The sequence below is a fragment of the Phalacrocorax aristotelis genome, chromosome 15, assembly GCF_949628215.1.
Source record: "Phalacrocorax aristotelis chromosome 15, bGulAri2.1, whole genome shotgun sequence".
NCBI classification, from domain to species: Eukaryota; Metazoa; Chordata; class Aves; order Suliformes; family Phalacrocoracidae; genus Phalacrocorax; species Phalacrocorax aristotelis.
In genome coordinates, this window is record NC_134290.1 from 6,496,258 (window position 1) to 6,514,669 (window position 18,412).

Here is an 18,412-nt window from a genome sequence, read left to right on the forward strand (position 1 = left end):
TCCTAAATGGAGCACTTCTAATGTACTAAGTGTATTAATGCAAATACATGTACCACTTACATAACTGGGTAGAACATACAGCAGACTACTGCCACCAGATCTTACCTTTTCTTAACCAGTAAGATGCTGGCCTCTTGAAAGCATTCACACTTTGAAAAACTATGTTTATGAAAGTTATTTTGGTCCAGAAGGGCCTCACTTTGAAATTCCAAAACAAGGACTAGAAGACTGTAATAAAAAAAAGGGAGCATTTTTAAATACATTCTCCACCACAAGATGGTATAAACTGGAAGAAAATTACTATGTATGCTAATCAATGGTTTTATACAACTACTCAAGACTTTCCTATAAGATCTGCTTGCAGCAATGCTGCATGTGTTTCTTTCTCACCAAGTTATGCCACATCAAATCATGACCTCTACATGCTTCACCTGGAGTCATTTCAGAAGCCCTTCACTAGGCAAAGCAATTAAAAAGAAGTTACCCTGTCCCATAATCACATCCATCAGTGGAGCGCTCAGGGAGAGCAAGTGCCAATCCTATCCGTGGGGCACGGCTGGCCACAAGTGCCGGTAACACTATAAAGCAGGCTGTAATTGTATCTAAACCATTACAGTGACATAGATATAGTCTCAACATAAATACATCTAAATGAAAAAAAGTTCTCCAAATGGCTCCGTGTTTAACAATTTTTGAGCACCACTCCTCTCTGCGATTTTTTCCTAGTTCCACCTCCTGAAGAAGCAATAGGACTACATGCAAAAGGAAGTGGTCAGCATCCTGCCAGCAAGGGCAAGGTTTTCAACAGCACAGACCTTAAACGTCTGTGCAGGAAGGTTTAACTGAACTTAGGGTCTACATGGAAAAGTCATCTGAACTCCCAAAAACTATTTTTACCCCACTTGATCTCCCCACCTTTATTTGGAAAGGAACAGAAATTGCACTGGTTGGCCTGAGTATGAGACCAAGTGCTGGAAGTTTTCTGCTTCTATTTACTATATTAACCTACTTCATTCTTCTTCCTCTAAATAGGTCACATTAGCGTTTTTTTCTCTTTCCATTGTACCTTCTCCTCCATATTTAGATATCTTTTACCTCGTTCTCTTATACTGTGCCTCCCACCTTCTCCTCAAGGGACTGTCTCAGTCTTGCATGCTGACATGGCTCTGGTAGAACGATTTGGGTATTGCTGCAACTGCGTGCAAATACCACAGACACTGGAGCCTCCTCCAAAAGCAGTAATTCATCATAGATTTTGGTACCTTATCTTTTCAACAGCCTTCTCTCCTGTAGTAATGCCTAGAAACATTTATTTACTATTGCCTTAGACTCATTTAGAAGCAGTTTGCACGGGTGCCCTTAACTCTCCATTAATACATTATAAGGTATTCTAATAGTCTAAAGCTTGAAAGTCCAAAGTTTTTAACTAGGTAAATATGATTTACTAGCCCTTAAAATTCCATGGCAATTTTGAGTTTATATTAACTATTTGCATAAGGTGTTTCTTTTTCTGGAAGATATGAAAGAAGACATGAAACTGTCCAACCGAAGGAGAGAGAAGGATGTTCTCGCAGAAGGTTTAAGCAGCCAAGTGCCCCTTCTCACCACAGTCTCTGACACCACCCTCTGAAATTTTGTTCCACAGTTGCAGTGTACCTTAAGAGGACGGCACAAGTACAGGATTCTCAAAGCAGTGCACTGCAGCTGCAAGTGGACATCACACAAGAGCAGGTCGCTAGCACAGAAGGAGTTACCAAGTCCTTTCACTACCATTCACCACCACCAAGAGACATCTTGGCTATTGCAACATTGAAGAGTTAATAAAAAATAAAGATCCTTATTTACAATACTGCATCCAGAAGCCAATGAGAACAGGCAACTTCTTGTGAACTAAAGCAGCAACGATGTGACTGGGCTGGAGCTCACAGTGTGAAGACAGTGCCCAGTGTCAAGACAAAATATAAGAGGATGAACGACCTATGCAAAACACTTCAATGGGCTGTTTTCAACTCTCCCTGTGTACTACCCCACACCACAGTACACAATGGACTAAAGCATGACTGAAACTTAAAAAAAAAGGAAGGGAGGAACAGAGGGAGGGATGAAAAACTGGGCAACACCTAGATCAATCTAATTGGAGATCAAGCCCAGGACACCACCTCTGCTGCAAGCAAGCTGCTTGTGCATTACACATGCTCCAAAGGCTGACCAGGTTCAAAAAAACCGTGCAAGTCTTTACCTTAACAATATCTTATTTCAAATGTGAATTACACTTCCTTTATAATCTTGGCCTTCTCCTGTAGAGGACCCAGACCTGTTGCACCCCCATGAAGAATGCCTCCCTTTCACAGCATGAAAAACTCAACCAGTAGCAACAGAGTAGGGAAACCAAGCCCTGAAAGAAGCCAGGAAATTCTGGGCATGTGCAGTCTTCATTCTTCTGTCAGAAACCACTAAAGAATAAGCACTGATCAAGCTCAGATCAGGCACAGCACACCACAGAAACTACAAAAGGGGAGCCTGCTGTCCACAGGACTAAACCTGCATTTTTCATCTTTTTTTCACCTATCAATTCTCTCCCATAACAGGGAGGATTGACAAGCCCTGCCAACTCAACCTCCAGTTCAGGTTTCAAAACCTGCACATATGCTTTAAAGAACTGAGATTTCGGAAAATGCACAATCGAAACTTGTAAAATATTTTGCTATTCCATGCATATACCAATGTTGTAGTATAGAAGAGTCTTGTTCCTACCAGCTGGATAGTCAAGTCTTAATGCAATGATAACCAGAAAACAAAAGAAAAACTGACGCTTAGATTAGACAAGGTTTCTGATCCACAAAGCAGCAAAGCAACAAGTATAGAAGTTACTCACCACTCTGACTACGTAACAACAGACACACTCTCGATGCCGTGATAACCAAAACGAAGCCGTCAGTGACTTGCTGGTATTAAAATAAATAAATAAATAAATAGATTTTAAACAGGAAATACATTCTATGAAAGCTCAGAATTTTTTTTTATGACAGCAGCAATTAAATCTCTTCCATTCATGATTCAGCCTTGTGTAACACAACCTTCTTAACTTTCAGCAGGCCTTCAGAATGGCAATGCAGCTCATGGTCCTGCCTGATGCAAGTTCAGGTGAGACGCCCCAACAGGACAGCGCTTAGAACCAACAGCTGAAGATGCACACCTCAAAGATGACTATTCTCCCTTGCCTCACACCATTTGCCAGTTGTAAGCATCTGTTCATAATATCGAAGACTGACGATCGGAGAGGACAAAACCTGTAACCTAGTCCCACTTCTCATACAAGACAGAACAGGTACATTCCAGGTCTCCTGTCTTTGTACCAAAACCAAGAAACAGGAAATGCTGGACAGCCCTTCTCCTCAGCCCATTCTCAGCATCCACTGGGTGTCAGCTCTTTGTTTTCCACCAGAATGAAAGTGCCATGTTCCAATGACAGCTCAACTCCAAGATACTTCATTCCAAGGACATGATGACAAAGCAAACCTGAAGCCCCAAAGACCGGTAATAGGAACTCAGTTTTACCAGAGAAACGTATTATCCCTGATGTCCTCAGTATCATTACTGTAAGCCACAGCTTTACGGTTAAGGTATGGAAACTAACACAAACCCAGTCACAGGTGTCTTCATATTCTAAGAGGATAACTAGCAAAGAAAACACCCAAGAAGACAGTGACTCAAAGCCACAAATAATTCCACTTCCTCAATTTGAACGGCCTTCAGGCACTCAACTCAAGCAAGAAGAAACTTAACCTGCCTGTTCACAAAACAACAACCAAAAAACCCTGAAAATACACATTTTTGTTTTCCATTCTCAAAGGACACAAACATACCCCCAATTCAGCCTCCTCTGATCATTGCCAGACATCTATATATCTGCACAGTTGTTTCGAGTCACTGTTTTCCATGCCGTTAAAAACTTCGCTAATGCTTCGGAGCTTGAAGCCTAACTGACAGAATATTACAGTCTTTAGCAACTTTTGAATTTTGAGCAAACAAAGGAAAAGGTTCAAAGCTATTCAAGTAAACAAGGGGTGGGATGGAGACGGAAGGAGCACACAGGCACACAGTCCTGCACTCCAGTTCTAAGCCTCCCCATCTTCTGCAAGAGAAGGAAGATGGATAATAGCATCGCTGCAAGGAACTGCCAAGCAAGAAGTTGGGAAGTGTCCCACTTCTATTTTCTTCCTGGAGCTTATAGCATGGAGTTATGCTTGTTCTCCCCAAACTGTTACTTTTGGAGCACAAAAAAATATGGAACCGGAGATTATCATGTAATCTACGCATCACTCCAGTTCAATGGCTACATAAAGTTCATTATTCCCTTGCTGAGGCTTCCAAGCAGAAACAAACCAACCAAAACCCAAACTTTTATCGCACAGAAAAAACAGGCATAATATTCCTATGTCTCTCCTCCATGCTGCTTCTCTTCCAAAATTGTATATATTGGTAACACACCTATGTTACTGTACTCAGCAGTGTACCTAACTAAGGCAGGAGTAGCAAAAAGAAAGAGTAAGAGAGAGAACTAACAATGACGAGTGTGTATCAATTAAAGTTTTCAACATGTCACAATTTTTAATGCAATCTAAAACAAACGTTAAACTCGATCCTCTTCTCGCAGCACCTCACCTGAGCAGCACAATCAGCTCCACAACTTTATGAGAAACACAGCATTTGATGCTCCACACCGTAGCCATCAAGCAGAATAAGCAACTGGACCAGAATCTTGCCGAGTGCAAGTAGAATTAAGATATGCAATCCCACTCTGAGCAAAGAAGCCACTGCTAGTCAAATCAGTGATGCTTATTGGCCTAACACTGTAAGTCTGTGGCCACGTAGCATCTAGTCTGACACAGAACTACATCTGAGCTTTTGGTCTGAATGCTACAAGAAGTTTCAACCATAAGGAGTTCACCAGTCACAATCCGTTTTAAAGCAAAATATCATTTTAAGGTTTCAACAAAGTCTTATTTTCACAATCACTTGCTAATCAGACATTTTCAGTTTCCAATCTCAACCATACTAATGGCCAGGATGTTGCCCCAAGGAACACACAATATTCCAGTACACCAGATACCACTGAGATGGTTAGACCTTTGAGCAGTTTAAGGACCAGCTGACACAGCAACCTAAGGATGAGTTTGCTGAATACGAACTGTGGCCACATGAAAGAAAACATATGAACATTTCATCTCTCTGAAGAGTTATTCTAGTAGACACTTGACCCTAATAAGACTTGTTCACAATAACACGAGAGACAATGTAAGAGCATACCACCACCGGATAGGAATCTGACCAATAACCAGTTTAGGAGTAAATGTATGACCTATCGAAAGCTGAAAGTGCATTGTTTCTTAAGGTTTTTGTGATTCGGGGTTTTTTTTTGTTCAGACTTTCAAGACCAATGAGTAATTGGTGCTATTAACATAAACAAAAGTAAGTCTTTGTGGAGTCCCAAAACCACAATTCCTTTGATCCATTCTTTAATGTGTGCCTGATTTTCAAGAATTTTTAATATTCCAGTTTAAAGAAAAATGCATCTTAATCTTGAAAGAGCTGTGTGCACTGACAAAGCGGTTGAGGCCAAGAAGAGCTTGCTTCGCTGACTGATGTACCACTAGCTACTGTTGAACAGGTTCTCAGTGGCATTAGCTTCACAATCCTTTTCTAAATCTCACAGTGAGCTTTAAACAATGATCCAGAACCGCAGATTCACATAGTTCCATAAATACACAGCCTAGCTCAAAAAGGGAGGCAAGACAATGCTGTGGACATCTTTATAAATTTTGGCTCTGAAAAACTCACTTTCAGGAAAAGATGAAGAAAGCATGACACTGACCAAAGATGCTATAAGTAATCTAAAAACTAAGCAGTGAAAATATGACTGACAGCATTCAGCCTAGCTGCTCTGGAGCAACGTCTGCCATATTCCCTTCTCTGAAAAAAAAAAAAAACTATTACACACAGTGGCTCAGGGGAAAAAATAGCCTGTTCATGATGTATGTTATCCAGCGTATGTACAGATGAATATGCAAAACAGTTTTTGAGTGATAAATGACTGTAAAAGATGGGCCACATAATTTGGCTTTCACCGTAGCCTTTCCTATTTGGGGTGCTGCCTACTCAGGTATGAAAAGGAAGCAGAGAGCTGATGCTGCACACAATAAGGCCTACAGAAGTCCGTTTAATGCATTTGTTTCAAGTTATGCAAAACTGAGCCTTAACAAAACAGTATGTTTTTTCTCCACTTGCAATCTCAAGGGAAGTATGACCTCAGTAAATGGCCTCTGTTCTGTTCTTAACACTAACACCTGACACAAAAAGAAACTTCAGAGTCTCTTGTTATCCCCAGTCACACACACTGTTTGGTAATGCACCAAAATGTCAGAAAACGCCACTGTCTGTTCCAGCCCCTCCTCGCACTACCTTTGTTAAAAATGTCAGAAATATAATTGGTCCACCCATCTTCTCTCTGGGAGAATAAACACCCTTATATCAGCAGCTTATTCTCACAACTTTTTTGCCTGCAAGAGAACTTTTATAACAAATCCTTCCAGTTGAAACTGTTTTGAAATACCAAACACTCAAAAGCAGTATTCTTTACTTTAGAAGAAGCTAAAAAAAAAAAGTTACTTTGATAGTAATGTATTTGTGCTTGTAGAGCTTTGCAGGTTGTTTTTAGAGCTTACTGACCACCACTTAGCTCTTTTAAAATTTCATATATATTTATGTGTGTATGCATGCGTACATATATGGAACTCAGGCAAACAAACTCCACAGCTGTTAATGAGAAATGAGGATCGCTATTGGCAATCGCTTAACAGTCAAACTTATTAAAACACCATTTAAGTCATTTTTCTTTACTTAGCCAAAGGGGAAAAAAAAGAAAGTCAACAATTACAAGCGACTACAAAGGAATTAGATAAGCCCTTCAAGAGTTTCAAACAGAGTAAAGAATAGCTGCGTTCAGATAAACACAGAAATCATTTCTCTGGTGAGCAAGGCGAAAGCAGCGTTAGAAGAAATTTCACGTTATGAAAGAATCGCTTAAAATCAGCCCCGAGTGCGGGACCAACAGCGGGGCAGAACGCAGCAGCCCCCGTAACACCCCGTGTCCGGAGGGATGCGGGGATGGCCAGGGAGGACCAGCAGCCACCCGAGCGCCAGGCGCAGCGGATCGCTCCTGCGCCGGTTTTGCGCCGGTTTTGCACCGGGCTCCCCCCGCGGGCGGGCGCGGTGGCCGTCCCCGGGCGCGGGGCAGGCCCGCTCCCGCCACAGAGGCGGCAGCGCCCCGCACCTCCGCCCGGGCAGAGCCAGCGGCCGCCCCCGCGCAGCGCCCCGCACCGCCGGCCCGCCCCCGCCCCACGGAGCTGCGGGGCTGCGTGCGGAGCGGGGGCCGTCGGGGCCCGCCGCGCCCCCGCGAAAAGGCGGCCCCCCGCTCCGCCGCGCCCCCGCGCTGTCAAACGGGGCTCCGCGCCGGTCGGCCAAGGTGAGGCCGGGGCTCGGCGGCCGCGGGGACCCCGCGTCGGGGCCCTTTTGTACGCGGGGCGCGCATCTGTCACCGCGGCCCCCCGCGTCCCCAGGCCGCGGCGGCGCACGTGGGGCGGCGGGCCCGGCCCGGCCCGGCGCGGGCTTTGTGCCGCCAGGTGAAGGGGCGGCCGGGCCCCGCGGAGCCATCTTGGGGCAAGGCGGCGCCCCCCCGGCCGGCGCTCACCTGCACGATCTCGCCCTCGGCGCTCAGCGTGGCCCCCGCGCGGGAGAAGCGGCCCTGCAGCCCGGTGGTGTAGGTGGTGTAGTCGCCGCTGGGGCTGGACTCGAAGAGCACCACCTCCACGAACGCCGTCTCTTTGCCCAGCGCCGCGCCCGGCGCCGCGGCCAGCAGCAACCCGAGGAGGAGCAGCAGCGGCGGCGGCGGTGGCGGCGGCGGCGGCGGCACGGCCAGCCCCGCGCCGGCCCCGCAGCCCCTCATCGCGCGGCGGGGGGGAGCGGCGCCCCGCCGCCGCGCATCGCTCCCGAGCGGCTCCAGCTCCGGGGCCGGGGTCCCGGGCGGGTCAGCGCCCCATGGCAGCAGCCCTCCCGCCGCGCTGCGCCCCGCTCCTCGCCGCCGCCTGCCAAGCCGCGCTCCCCGTCCCTCGCCCCGGCTCCTCTCCGCCCTGCCAAGCCGCTTCCCTTTCATCTGCTCCACGTGACGGCCACCACGGGGTTATCCCCGCCCTCCGCGCCGCTCTGACCCGCTCCGTCCCTCCCTCGGCGCTCACACACGGCCCGCGGCCCCCGCCGGGCCCGGCCGAGCACAGCGGCCGCCGGCCCGGCCCGGCTCCGAGCGCCGCCGGGAGCCCCGGAGAGCGGGCGGGGGGACACCCGGCGCGGCGCTCGGCGAGGCGGCCTCCCACGCGGCTGGGCCTTGCAGAGCCGGGCCTTGCAGGGCCCGGGCCCGGGGAGGCGAGCGGCGGCCTGTGGCGGACGCCGCGGCCCGCGCCCGTCGGGGCCTTCCCCCTGGGCGGCGGGGCTGTCGGCCTGCCCGTCCCGCAGCGGGCGGCGGGCTTGGGGCGGGGGGGAGGCCGGGCCGCCTCCCGGCGCTTCCGCGGCCCGCAGCCGCCCGTCGCCGGGGAACGCCCGAGCACGTTAGGCGCGAAGCCCCGGGCGCGATCGCCCGGGGGGGGACACGGACCTGGGCAGACACGGCCCCTGGGGGGTAACCAAATGTACCCAAGTCACCGGCCCTCCCTGGAGAGACGCTGCTCCGCTGTGGCCTGTGCACGGCGTTCCGGTAACGCTTGCTGTTTCCAGCAGACGCCAGCATCCGACAAGGCTCCGCATTTGTGTGTAGGGCAGGAATGGCTGATCCAGCTCCTCGAACCCAGTACTCGGCAGTTGCGCCGGTTAGAGGAGCCTAGGTAACCCGGGCTCCTTGGCTTGATGTTAGTGCAAGTCTATGAAACCTCCATGAATAATGTGCAAAAGGCGTACGGGTAATGGTTTTTATACTGGATGGCGGCCAATGATATAGTTTTCCTTTAAAAGTACATACAAGTAAGTTGTGGAACTCATTAACATAAGGTGTTACCGAGCCTAAAAGTGTAAATCAGTTACAAGGGGGATTAGACAAACTGATGCAAGATGTCGGTTATGAAGCACAATGTTCGGAAGCAACCTCTAGCTCTGGGGTGATTCCCTAACCCACTGGCACAAGGAATAATACCATGGTCTGCAAATTGCCTGCTCTTTTCCTAAATATACCTTGCTACACCAGAAGACAAGAACAGTGGCATCCTTAGCGTGACAGAGCAAGCAGCGATAGCTTAACAAATCATTGAAGAGTTCTTCAGTGAAGAAGGGTCAAGAAGGAACATACGCCCTGGGTTTCTACTACAAGCCACAAAATACCCCACAAACCTAAGACTTCAGCAAAATGAATCAAAGGCTGCAAAACTACCGCATGCCTAGAAAGAGCTGGAAGGAGCATGACTGGTGCTTTAGCCTGGTGACAACAGAGAATGCACTACACAAATTTAGATGTGGTCATCACGTGCAAATTTTAGATTATATTTCAGTGGGATTTCAGAAACGCAGAGCATCTAGTGTACTAAATAGAAGCATTTTAATCCCTTAGTACAAACTACCTCTACTTGATTTTCCTTCACCTGTGAGGCAAATGGCTGATGCTTAGACAACACAGGGTTTCCTACAACATAGGAACAGGTTGAACACTGAGAACTCCAGGAGACTTTTTCCCTGCTGAGTCAGATAAATCATTTCACAGACTGTAGCAAAAGCAGAGATGTATGCAGAGGTTGCTGTTATGATGATGAGATGGTCACTGTTAACCTGGGCTGTGCATGTGCCATGAGGAGAAAGTCTCTTGCCATTCAGCTAATTCTCTCTCTTCACTAACTTCAGTGGCTTGGGCAAACGATACCCAGACTTTTTAAGCCGCTGTCTTCTCACCCCTTCCAGAAGAGGCAACAGCAATGCATTTCCAGTCATTGAGAGGTGTTTATGCCCTGCATGTCAGATTCAGGATGTCTTTTTTCACTGGGTATTTTTCTTCCTGCAAAGGTCCTTATGCCGTTGCAATCAATTTTTTTCAGCGTTCTATTACTAAAGGTAAACAGCTTATGTCATAACTTGTTGTAACTCAAGGCCTCCCAACTGTCCTACGCTCAATGGGCATGTCTTCAGGTTATCGGCAGTAAGAAGAGTCGGAATTTCAGTGCCAGAGGACAATGGGGTGTGCACAGGTTGGCACACGGAAGGTAATGAACAAACGGTGCCCCTTACAGAATGCCCTCCAGTACGACACCGTTGCACAGCTGGGAGCAACCACCCAGCACCATGGTATTTGTTCCCCTCTGTCCCAGGCACAGTCAGAGACCGGGGACAGCCATAGCACTTGCTGTGCTAATTGATGAGTTTTTTGCTGAATATGACTTGCCATTTCTGGCAGAAATTTGCCTATTTTGGGAGAAGTATTTATATTAAACATCTATTCCCTTGACATTTGTTTCTTTTCTATGATTTCTCCTTAATCATGCCAGTGTAACTTTAGTGGAGCTGTATGGCAAACTGGATCAGGGAAGAGACCAGGGCTAAAGGCAGCCCAGAACAGGGGGCAGGGACAGAGTGGAGAAGGTTATTTTTAAACTGAATCAGCAAGCTAAAATAGTATTGGGAAGAGTGGCTTTAGGAGTGGAGAAGGGAATTGGAAGTCTAGGAGCTGGAAGAGACCACAACAAGAGCTCAGTGTGTGTGGAACACAGAGTTTTAGTCCTACAAAAACTGGGAAGAACCTGAGATTCCTGATTCTTAGCTGTGAAACTGAAAAATCAAGAATGCTGTGTCCTTCCCTGCTGGTCAATAAAGTGGATGTAGGGCAACAGCAGTGTAGGGGCTCATATGTCAGGCAACTGTCTTAATATTCAATGCATTGAACTTAAATGTCCCTCACAAGGCATCTGTGAACAATGTGTCTTTAATTTTTCCTCTTTCTTCTATTTAATCTTTTAAAATTCCATAAACATATACCTTGAGATATTATTAGATTAGATTCAAATTTAAATATCAAGAAAATAGGGATTATCCAAATTAGACAATTAAATGATGATCTTGTCCCCTGTCCACGTGTACTGTGAAATTCTTCTGTTACGTGGGTACATTTTTCCCACAGGGTCTTGCTCCACAGGAGAATCCCACTGTAGATAAAAATCGAAGTATAGTGAACAAAATGTTACAGATAAGACCCCTGCCTCTGTTGTTAATGAAATAGAATCATCAGTACTTTTTTGATATTTCCTAGGAAACAGCCTAGAAGTAGGGCCTCTCCAGGTTAGGTGAGAGTTAGGAATGCAGAAATCGCCAGCCAAATAAATCTGGAAAATAACTAGTGGCAAATATGGGAATGGGGCTCTATGTGACAAGTGGACAGCATCCTACCCCTAAAATAAAAGTTGCTGAATATCTGATCCACCCCACTAAACTACCCATATAATTGGACTATAGACACAGCGAAATTGCCTTTGCAGTAGCCTCATAGTTGAATACTGAGGAGTGACACGAGGCATTAGGTCTCGGCTCCAAGTTCCCTCTACCTGGGCAGAAATCCAAGCAGGAGGTTGCAGGAAGAGAATGGACTGTCTATCATTAAAGCAATCAAATATTTGTAATTGGCTTCCTTCCCAGCTGGCAGCTTACAGGTCACAATTCAGTTATGCCATAATACTTCAGATATGTTTTCTTTTCTTTTCCCTGCATAACAAACTGAGGCCCAGGGTCTGAAATACAGAACTCTAGAGCATTTGTAACTGACTGAGGACAGTAAGAACTGTGATTTGAACATAACAAAATTATGTATAATGCCAAATGGCCTGAGAAAGCATGCCCCAGGCATCTCAGAAGAGGGCAATCAACACTAGAGGATGCCTTTGACTCAAAACTTTCTACATCTCATTTCCCTTGCAAAGAAATGGATATTATAGAACCACCCTCCCGCTATGTTGCTCTGGAGAGAAAACAATGTTAGTGAAGTGCCCACATACTGCTGTGATGAACGTCATAGAAAAAGTCCAAAACATAACTAATTATTTTGTGCTGAGAGCAGAGCTGGAATATTGCACCAGGGAGTATAGCTCTGAACATCAGGCAAGAAGAAAACAACATTGAGTAGCCACTCGCAACATGTCCATCAGCCATTCTCACCATTAAATGAGGCAGGAGCCCAGCTTCCCTGCTCCTGCCATCCCTGTAATTGAAAATACATTTGGCTGAAGACATCTGAAAGCTGCTTTCTGTCACATCTGTGCAGTCAACCACAAATACAGCACACTGGAGAATCCCTTCTAGAGCCTTTTTTAGCCTCATTTCATAAGGAAATTAAACATGTGCTATCTGCCGTCAGCCTTGTCGCTCTTCTGAACCTATTAGCTAATTTTAACCAAGCTTAAGGACAGAGCAGAGGTCTTAAGATAGTACGTTCCTGTAAATTTTGTGAAAATCAGAGGCTCTGGACTCTGGGTTCTGCAGCAGTATCCAAAAAGGACATGGGGGAAGCTAGGGCAGCAGGAAAACATCTAAGAAACTGAGCTTTTTCAATTCTACTATCCAAAGAACAGTCTGTTGTTGATTTTACGTTTTTAAAATAAAAGAATCCAGCCTAATTGTGTCCCATTTAATTAACATGAAGCTTTTGTAACTAACTACATTTGCATTTTAAGGGGTTATCCCTAGGAAAGGACATAAAGTAAATGTGCGTGCATGTAAATGTTTGGTAGAGAATAGTGTCCCTCGGTGGGCGGGGGGCAGAGGTTGGTGGAGTTCAGCTGTCACACATTCTGCGTGGCAGTAGCCAGAAAAAAAGTATGAGCACAGCAGCAGATTAATCACAGCATATGTTGTCTTTTGCTTGATGAGGATGCGTAAGGAATGTGAAAGGAAAGGAAAAAGAACTCAGGTTATTGAAGGGAGGTGATAAGGGCGGGGGTGCAGAGATATGAAGAACAAATATCTTGGAAACAAAGCATGTTTAGCCCTGCTGTTTTGGCACTAACTTGTTTGTCCTCCAGTTATGAGGGACCCTCCCCGAAACCTAATATCAGTTATTAGTACAGTGAAGGGCAGATGACATTTTCAATTAAGTGTTTTCTTCAGACATGTTACCAGAACCCAGCCTCCTGACAATCTGCAATGCTGTTAGTTTCCAACGATCCAGTTTGCGATAAGCACGGCCATAATGTCAGAACTCAAAAGACTTACCCAACTTTCAGCTGGTAATAGTGTGAATTTTCAATAAACTTTTTTCCTCATGTATTGACTTAGATTCTAGCATAGCAAAAGAAAATAGGACCCTTTTTCAAAGAAATAAAGAAACTAGCCAATGAACATGGATTCAAAGTATTTCAGTTACTGTGAATTTTGAATTTTCATTTGATTAAGATTGTCTCCGTATCAGCCAGACCTTGTTCGGAGCGTAGTTCATCTCTCACCCACTTTGTAAAGGAAAAAGGAAAATCTCTTAAAAGGGGCTGTTCAGATATGTTAAACAGTAAGCAAAGGTGGTTCTTACTCTTATGATTGATCATAAGAAGTGATCCGATAACACAGATAACCCAGCGTGGCCACGTTTCAGTGGGAAACCCATTTCCAGGGGTGAGGACAACCTGTTGCTGCAGAGCGCAGTGACTAACTCCCCCCGCTGGTGAGCAATGACCTTTTCGTATTTAGGCTGTGAGTATTTTTGCGGGTGCTGCTGTACCCACGTAGACAGTACTGAGATTGCTTTTACCTTTAACTACCTGGTATTCAATGTAAGTCACAAGCTGACACTCAAAAAAAAAAAAACAACCCGTAACAAACATAAACTGAAAAAACAAACAAACAAAGCCCCCAAACACACAAAAACCCAACAAACCGCCGCTGCTGTCTCCAATAAATACAAGTGTTCTAAGCATAGAGTGGCAAATGGGAAATGTGACTGAGAATAAGCTGTATGTGAAAAAATGGGTTATATTTCAATAGAACAACCTGGTCCTCATTTCCTTCTTTTCTTGGCAATTACAACCGATGAACAGAAATTTTATTCCTGGAAAAACTGGTTTCCATCAATTCTCACCACTGCAGAAGTGCTGATGGAAAGGACAGTGGTTTCTCCCTCCAGTACTTCACAGATTCATTCAGACCGTGCACAACAGCTTCTCATCCTCCTACTTACTTATTCTATAGAGGCAGAGAATCGGTGATGACAGCATAACACCTCATACCTTCCTCTCATCTTTGGTAGTCACAAAAGCATCATCAGGCTTTTATCTGCAGTAGAAAGGTTTATGACCATACCCAGCACGGATGGTACGTAGATGAGCAGGCGTAATGTCCTGGGAGGGCTGTCACCTGACACACAGGGCCAAGTGACATGTCACCAAGTGAATTCCAGCCAAAATGATGAGCTACCGATGGTACTAAATAAGATGCTGAAAGAGCTGAGTACTGACATAATGAACATAAAAAGGATTATATATAAGTGGATACATCTTAAAGTTAAGTTAGACAATAATCAGGGTTCCAGGCCGTTGCTATAACTATGACAAAATAAACAACTTGCAAAGGCAGCCCAGTTATCTCATTTAAAACAATAGTTAAACTTGTAGTGTTGAGAGCAATTCCTGAAAACTGGGGCATCTTATTAGTTCCCACGGCAATGCTGTGATGATACAGGAGAGGTGTGCTTCTGTAAGGAAATCCAGTGATTCCAAAATAGAAGGCTTGAAGTTTCTCCAGGATAGTGGGCTGGAGTGAGATGGGATTTTGACCCTACTCTGAACAATGGAAATTGATTATGTTTGATAAATAACTGGTTTCATGATTTAAAAACATTTATTCTTGATGCAATTTTATGAAGTACCCACATAGTCTGTTGAGTTGATAAGATGAATTATTCCCTCAGTCACACCAAGGACACAAGGTGCAATGTGAAAGAAGTCACTGTAGTGGCAGCGTAAATAAGAAAAACATACCTAAAACAAAATTGAGACTTCTGATTCATAGCAGGAACTACTTCAGTCTTGACTTATTACTAAGGAATCCAATCCATGATATTACAGTGCAAGCCAATACTGCATAAAAATAACCATGTTTAGAAATGCAGATCTCATGAAATCTAATCATCACACTTGGCACAATATTCATTTAAACAATAGACTTACTTTGCAGAATTGCAAGGTAAGGAAAAGATTCCTGGAAAAGATCCCTAGAAAAGAGCATGTAGTCAAGCCATTCAATGGATACTGAAGTAGTCATATGTAACAGAACACCAAGGGACATTTTAGTTCTCTGGCCTGAGGAGCAGCTGAATCTAGGAAGTGCAACCTACTCAGCTCATGCAATTAAAACTAAAGTAGTAATCATGGTCCCATGGATTGTCTGTCCAGACAGAAAATTTCATACAGGAAAAGCAGCCAAATCAATTTGGCTAAAACCTAAAGCTTTATAAATCCAAGCTGCAGATAGGGTCCATTTTAAACAAGGCAACAGGTTACTACTGCAGCAATTATGGTAATTTTTTAATCACTTGAGTTATTAATAAACAAGCAAGACCATACTTTATTTTAGTTCAAGCCATGACATTCAGGCTTGATGAAAGAATCCTTTTTATGAAACTATATGTACCTGTATTGAAGAAACTCAGATTAGATAGCCACAGGAAGTTCCTTCTGGCTTCATTCCATGAGCAAAAGCCTTGCTCCACTAACTTTGAAACAACCAGAATTTCATCCCATTAACCTTTTATTCTCCTATTTATTGCTCTTCCTCGTTAAACAGACACACGTCACTGAAGCATGTTATGGTATTTGAGACTAGGCAAGGAATTAGAGAAAGAACTGTATAGAAATCTTAGCTCCTTATGGTGATAGAGTTACTTTTAATCGCCCAGTTAAAACACACTATTTGATTAAGATGTATTTTCCATAAAAGTGCTTGACGTATCCCTGTGAAGCAGAAGAACATAAGCAGTGAAAAAATTCTGTAATCTCAGAAAGTAGTGGAATAAAATGAAAACTTTATTTACATATGAACAAATTACAACCAAAAGAAGGCGGGAAAGGCTACAGCATTAAATATTCTATACCACAGTCAATAACGTTTTGCAACTCATGAAAAACTGCTTTTAAGCACACAATTGCGAGCCGCTCTGGGGTTCAAGAGCCCAGGCGTGACCACCCCACAGGCAGGTCTGCGGGTGGGTGGGAGTGCTCTCCAGCTCCCTGCACTGCTACCCAGCTCCTTGCAGTGCTGCCTGCCCTGGCCCTCCTGACAAAGTCGGGGGGAGAGCTTCCCTTTGCTCTTCACACTTACCACAGAATTTGAGGACTTCCTGTAACGGAGGTACGCTGCTCTGTGTTCACATAGTCCCAGTGATACAATGCAGTGTTTGAGTACTGGGGAGAAAGTCTGTGAGAAAGAGGCTTAGGCCTGGTAAGAACCTGGATCAATAAACCCAATTTTCTGTTATTACGGACACAAAATTTCAATCCTGTTTCTGAAGTGATCACATTCTCCCTTAAAAGGGATCGCCTTCACTACTGTGATTATTGAGGAACTTTACTGCTGTGACAGTTAGAAACGGTTGTGTAAGTGCCAGCTTGCACCTATCAGTAACCCATGTAACGCATTCATTTTATACTAACAAAGTCAGTTAAAGAATCATATCCTTCCTACCCAGTTAAGAACAATAATATCTCACTTCTGCATTTGACTTCAAATACTAGTTCTGAAACACATTTAACTGGAAAAATCAGGCTGTGCACGATGACTGCAGACAGGTGTGCTAAATCCTAAAGTATTGCTCCAAAGCACCTGGGGAAGGATTGAGAATGTGGGTACATGAGCAAGTTACCATGAAATAACTGTGGGCATGAGATTACTTCACATTAACTAGAGGATGGAAATGTACACAGTTACCTTGAACAGTTCTAGGTTATAAATTCACATGCTAGCTTGATCACAGTGATTCTTTTTTTTGCCCATGCTTAAGACACTCTCTTTCCTTTCAAACTCAAAGTCCAGATCAGACTGTGGAATAATTACTGGGGGTGAAATTATTGAGGCTAAAGTTATATCCACATTTCGTAAAAGTTAACTTCCAGGGTGAAATACAGTTGCATGCTGAAAATCAGTTCAGTGATCATTCCCTAAGCAACATGACCTGCAATCTTAGATGTTGGCAACACTGGGGAGCTCGGTGCACTAGCTCTAAGAGAGATAACTGGAGGAGGGAGTGGAGCGAAGGCTCCACGGCCAAGCTTGTCCATAAATCACTGCAGGTCCAGGAACTAGATGGAACCATGGAACCATGCCCTGGCCAGCACCCTACAATTGCAAAATCGTGCCCTGTGGATGAACTTTGCTCATTATAACCTCATTATAATACCAACACACACACCTCCATCCCAAAGTTGCCTGCCTCCAAGGTACGACCACCTCTCACTGAGCAGGCGCTCTGAATTTCTCCTGGTCTCTACCTTTAAATCAAAGCAAGGGATTTCTACACCAATCAGTTACAAAGGTATGTATGACTAGAGTCACTCAAGATCCACCTAAAGTAGTAGAAAATGACCTCAAGGAAGAGGGATATTAGGGAAGATATCATCGCAGACTACTGGGATCAAGTTGACGGGCTGAACCTCTCTCCTCCCCCCACAGGGATGCCTGTTGGGTACGACTGGAACACTTGGTTATATCGAGTGATTCCCTCAGTAATTTAGAGAACAAACTTGTTATTTTGTATTTCAGCACTTTATACTTGCATGTGCTTTGCAGACAGTGCATTTGTCACCGCCAAGCCGATAAGAAACTGTATTTCTGTTGCTTCAATAAACTGCACTATTAGTGAATCTGGCCGTGAAGAGTCATTGAGCACAACTAGACTAATAGTGATCGTACTGTTAGAGAATCTGTGTAATCGTGGTAGTTCAGTGCATTGAATGTGACTGACTGACAGTGCTGAATTGGGTATCACCCAGAATCTAAGCCCAGCCACCCCCAGCCCCCCTGACATCTGAGGACCAGCTGGACTGCAAGGGGGTTTATTTTCTGCCAGATTTCTTCACCTATTAATGCAACAGAGACACAAGAGAAACTGAGAAAAACACCACTGACTAATCAGGAAGAAACATGCCAGTACACCCAGATTAAAATGGAAGAATTATGATTAACCTTTACATTTTAAACACCACCAAAATAAGAAAGGCTGGATAGTACCAGTGGATTTGTTGATAACTCCTGTTTAAAAACTAGTCAAAGTATTCTAAGAATTCTTTATAACGGTTTATGAATGTTATAAATGTTTATTTTAACTGAGATTAGCTTCAACCTTCATTTCTCTTTGAAG

At 44.7% G+C, this 18,412-nt stretch overlaps 1 protein-coding gene across 2 annotated transcripts in view; it reads right to left on the minus strand.

Moving 5' to 3' along the window:
* ZNRF3 (zinc and ring finger 3) overlaps positions 1-8,211 on the minus strand; it is a 98,677-nt gene extending 90,466 nt beyond the window's left edge. The window contains exon 1 of one of the 2 annotated variants that reach the window (XM_075110888.1): positions 7,751-8,211. In XM_075110888.1, the coding sequence (XP_074966989.1) occupies positions 7,751-8,005 (255 nt within the window). In that variant the 5' untranslated portion in view covers positions 8,006-8,211. The remainder of the gene's footprint in view (positions 1-7,750) is intronic. The other variant, XM_075110886.1, reaches the window with a different exon arrangement.
* Positions 8,212-18,412: the final 10,201 nt, after the last annotated feature.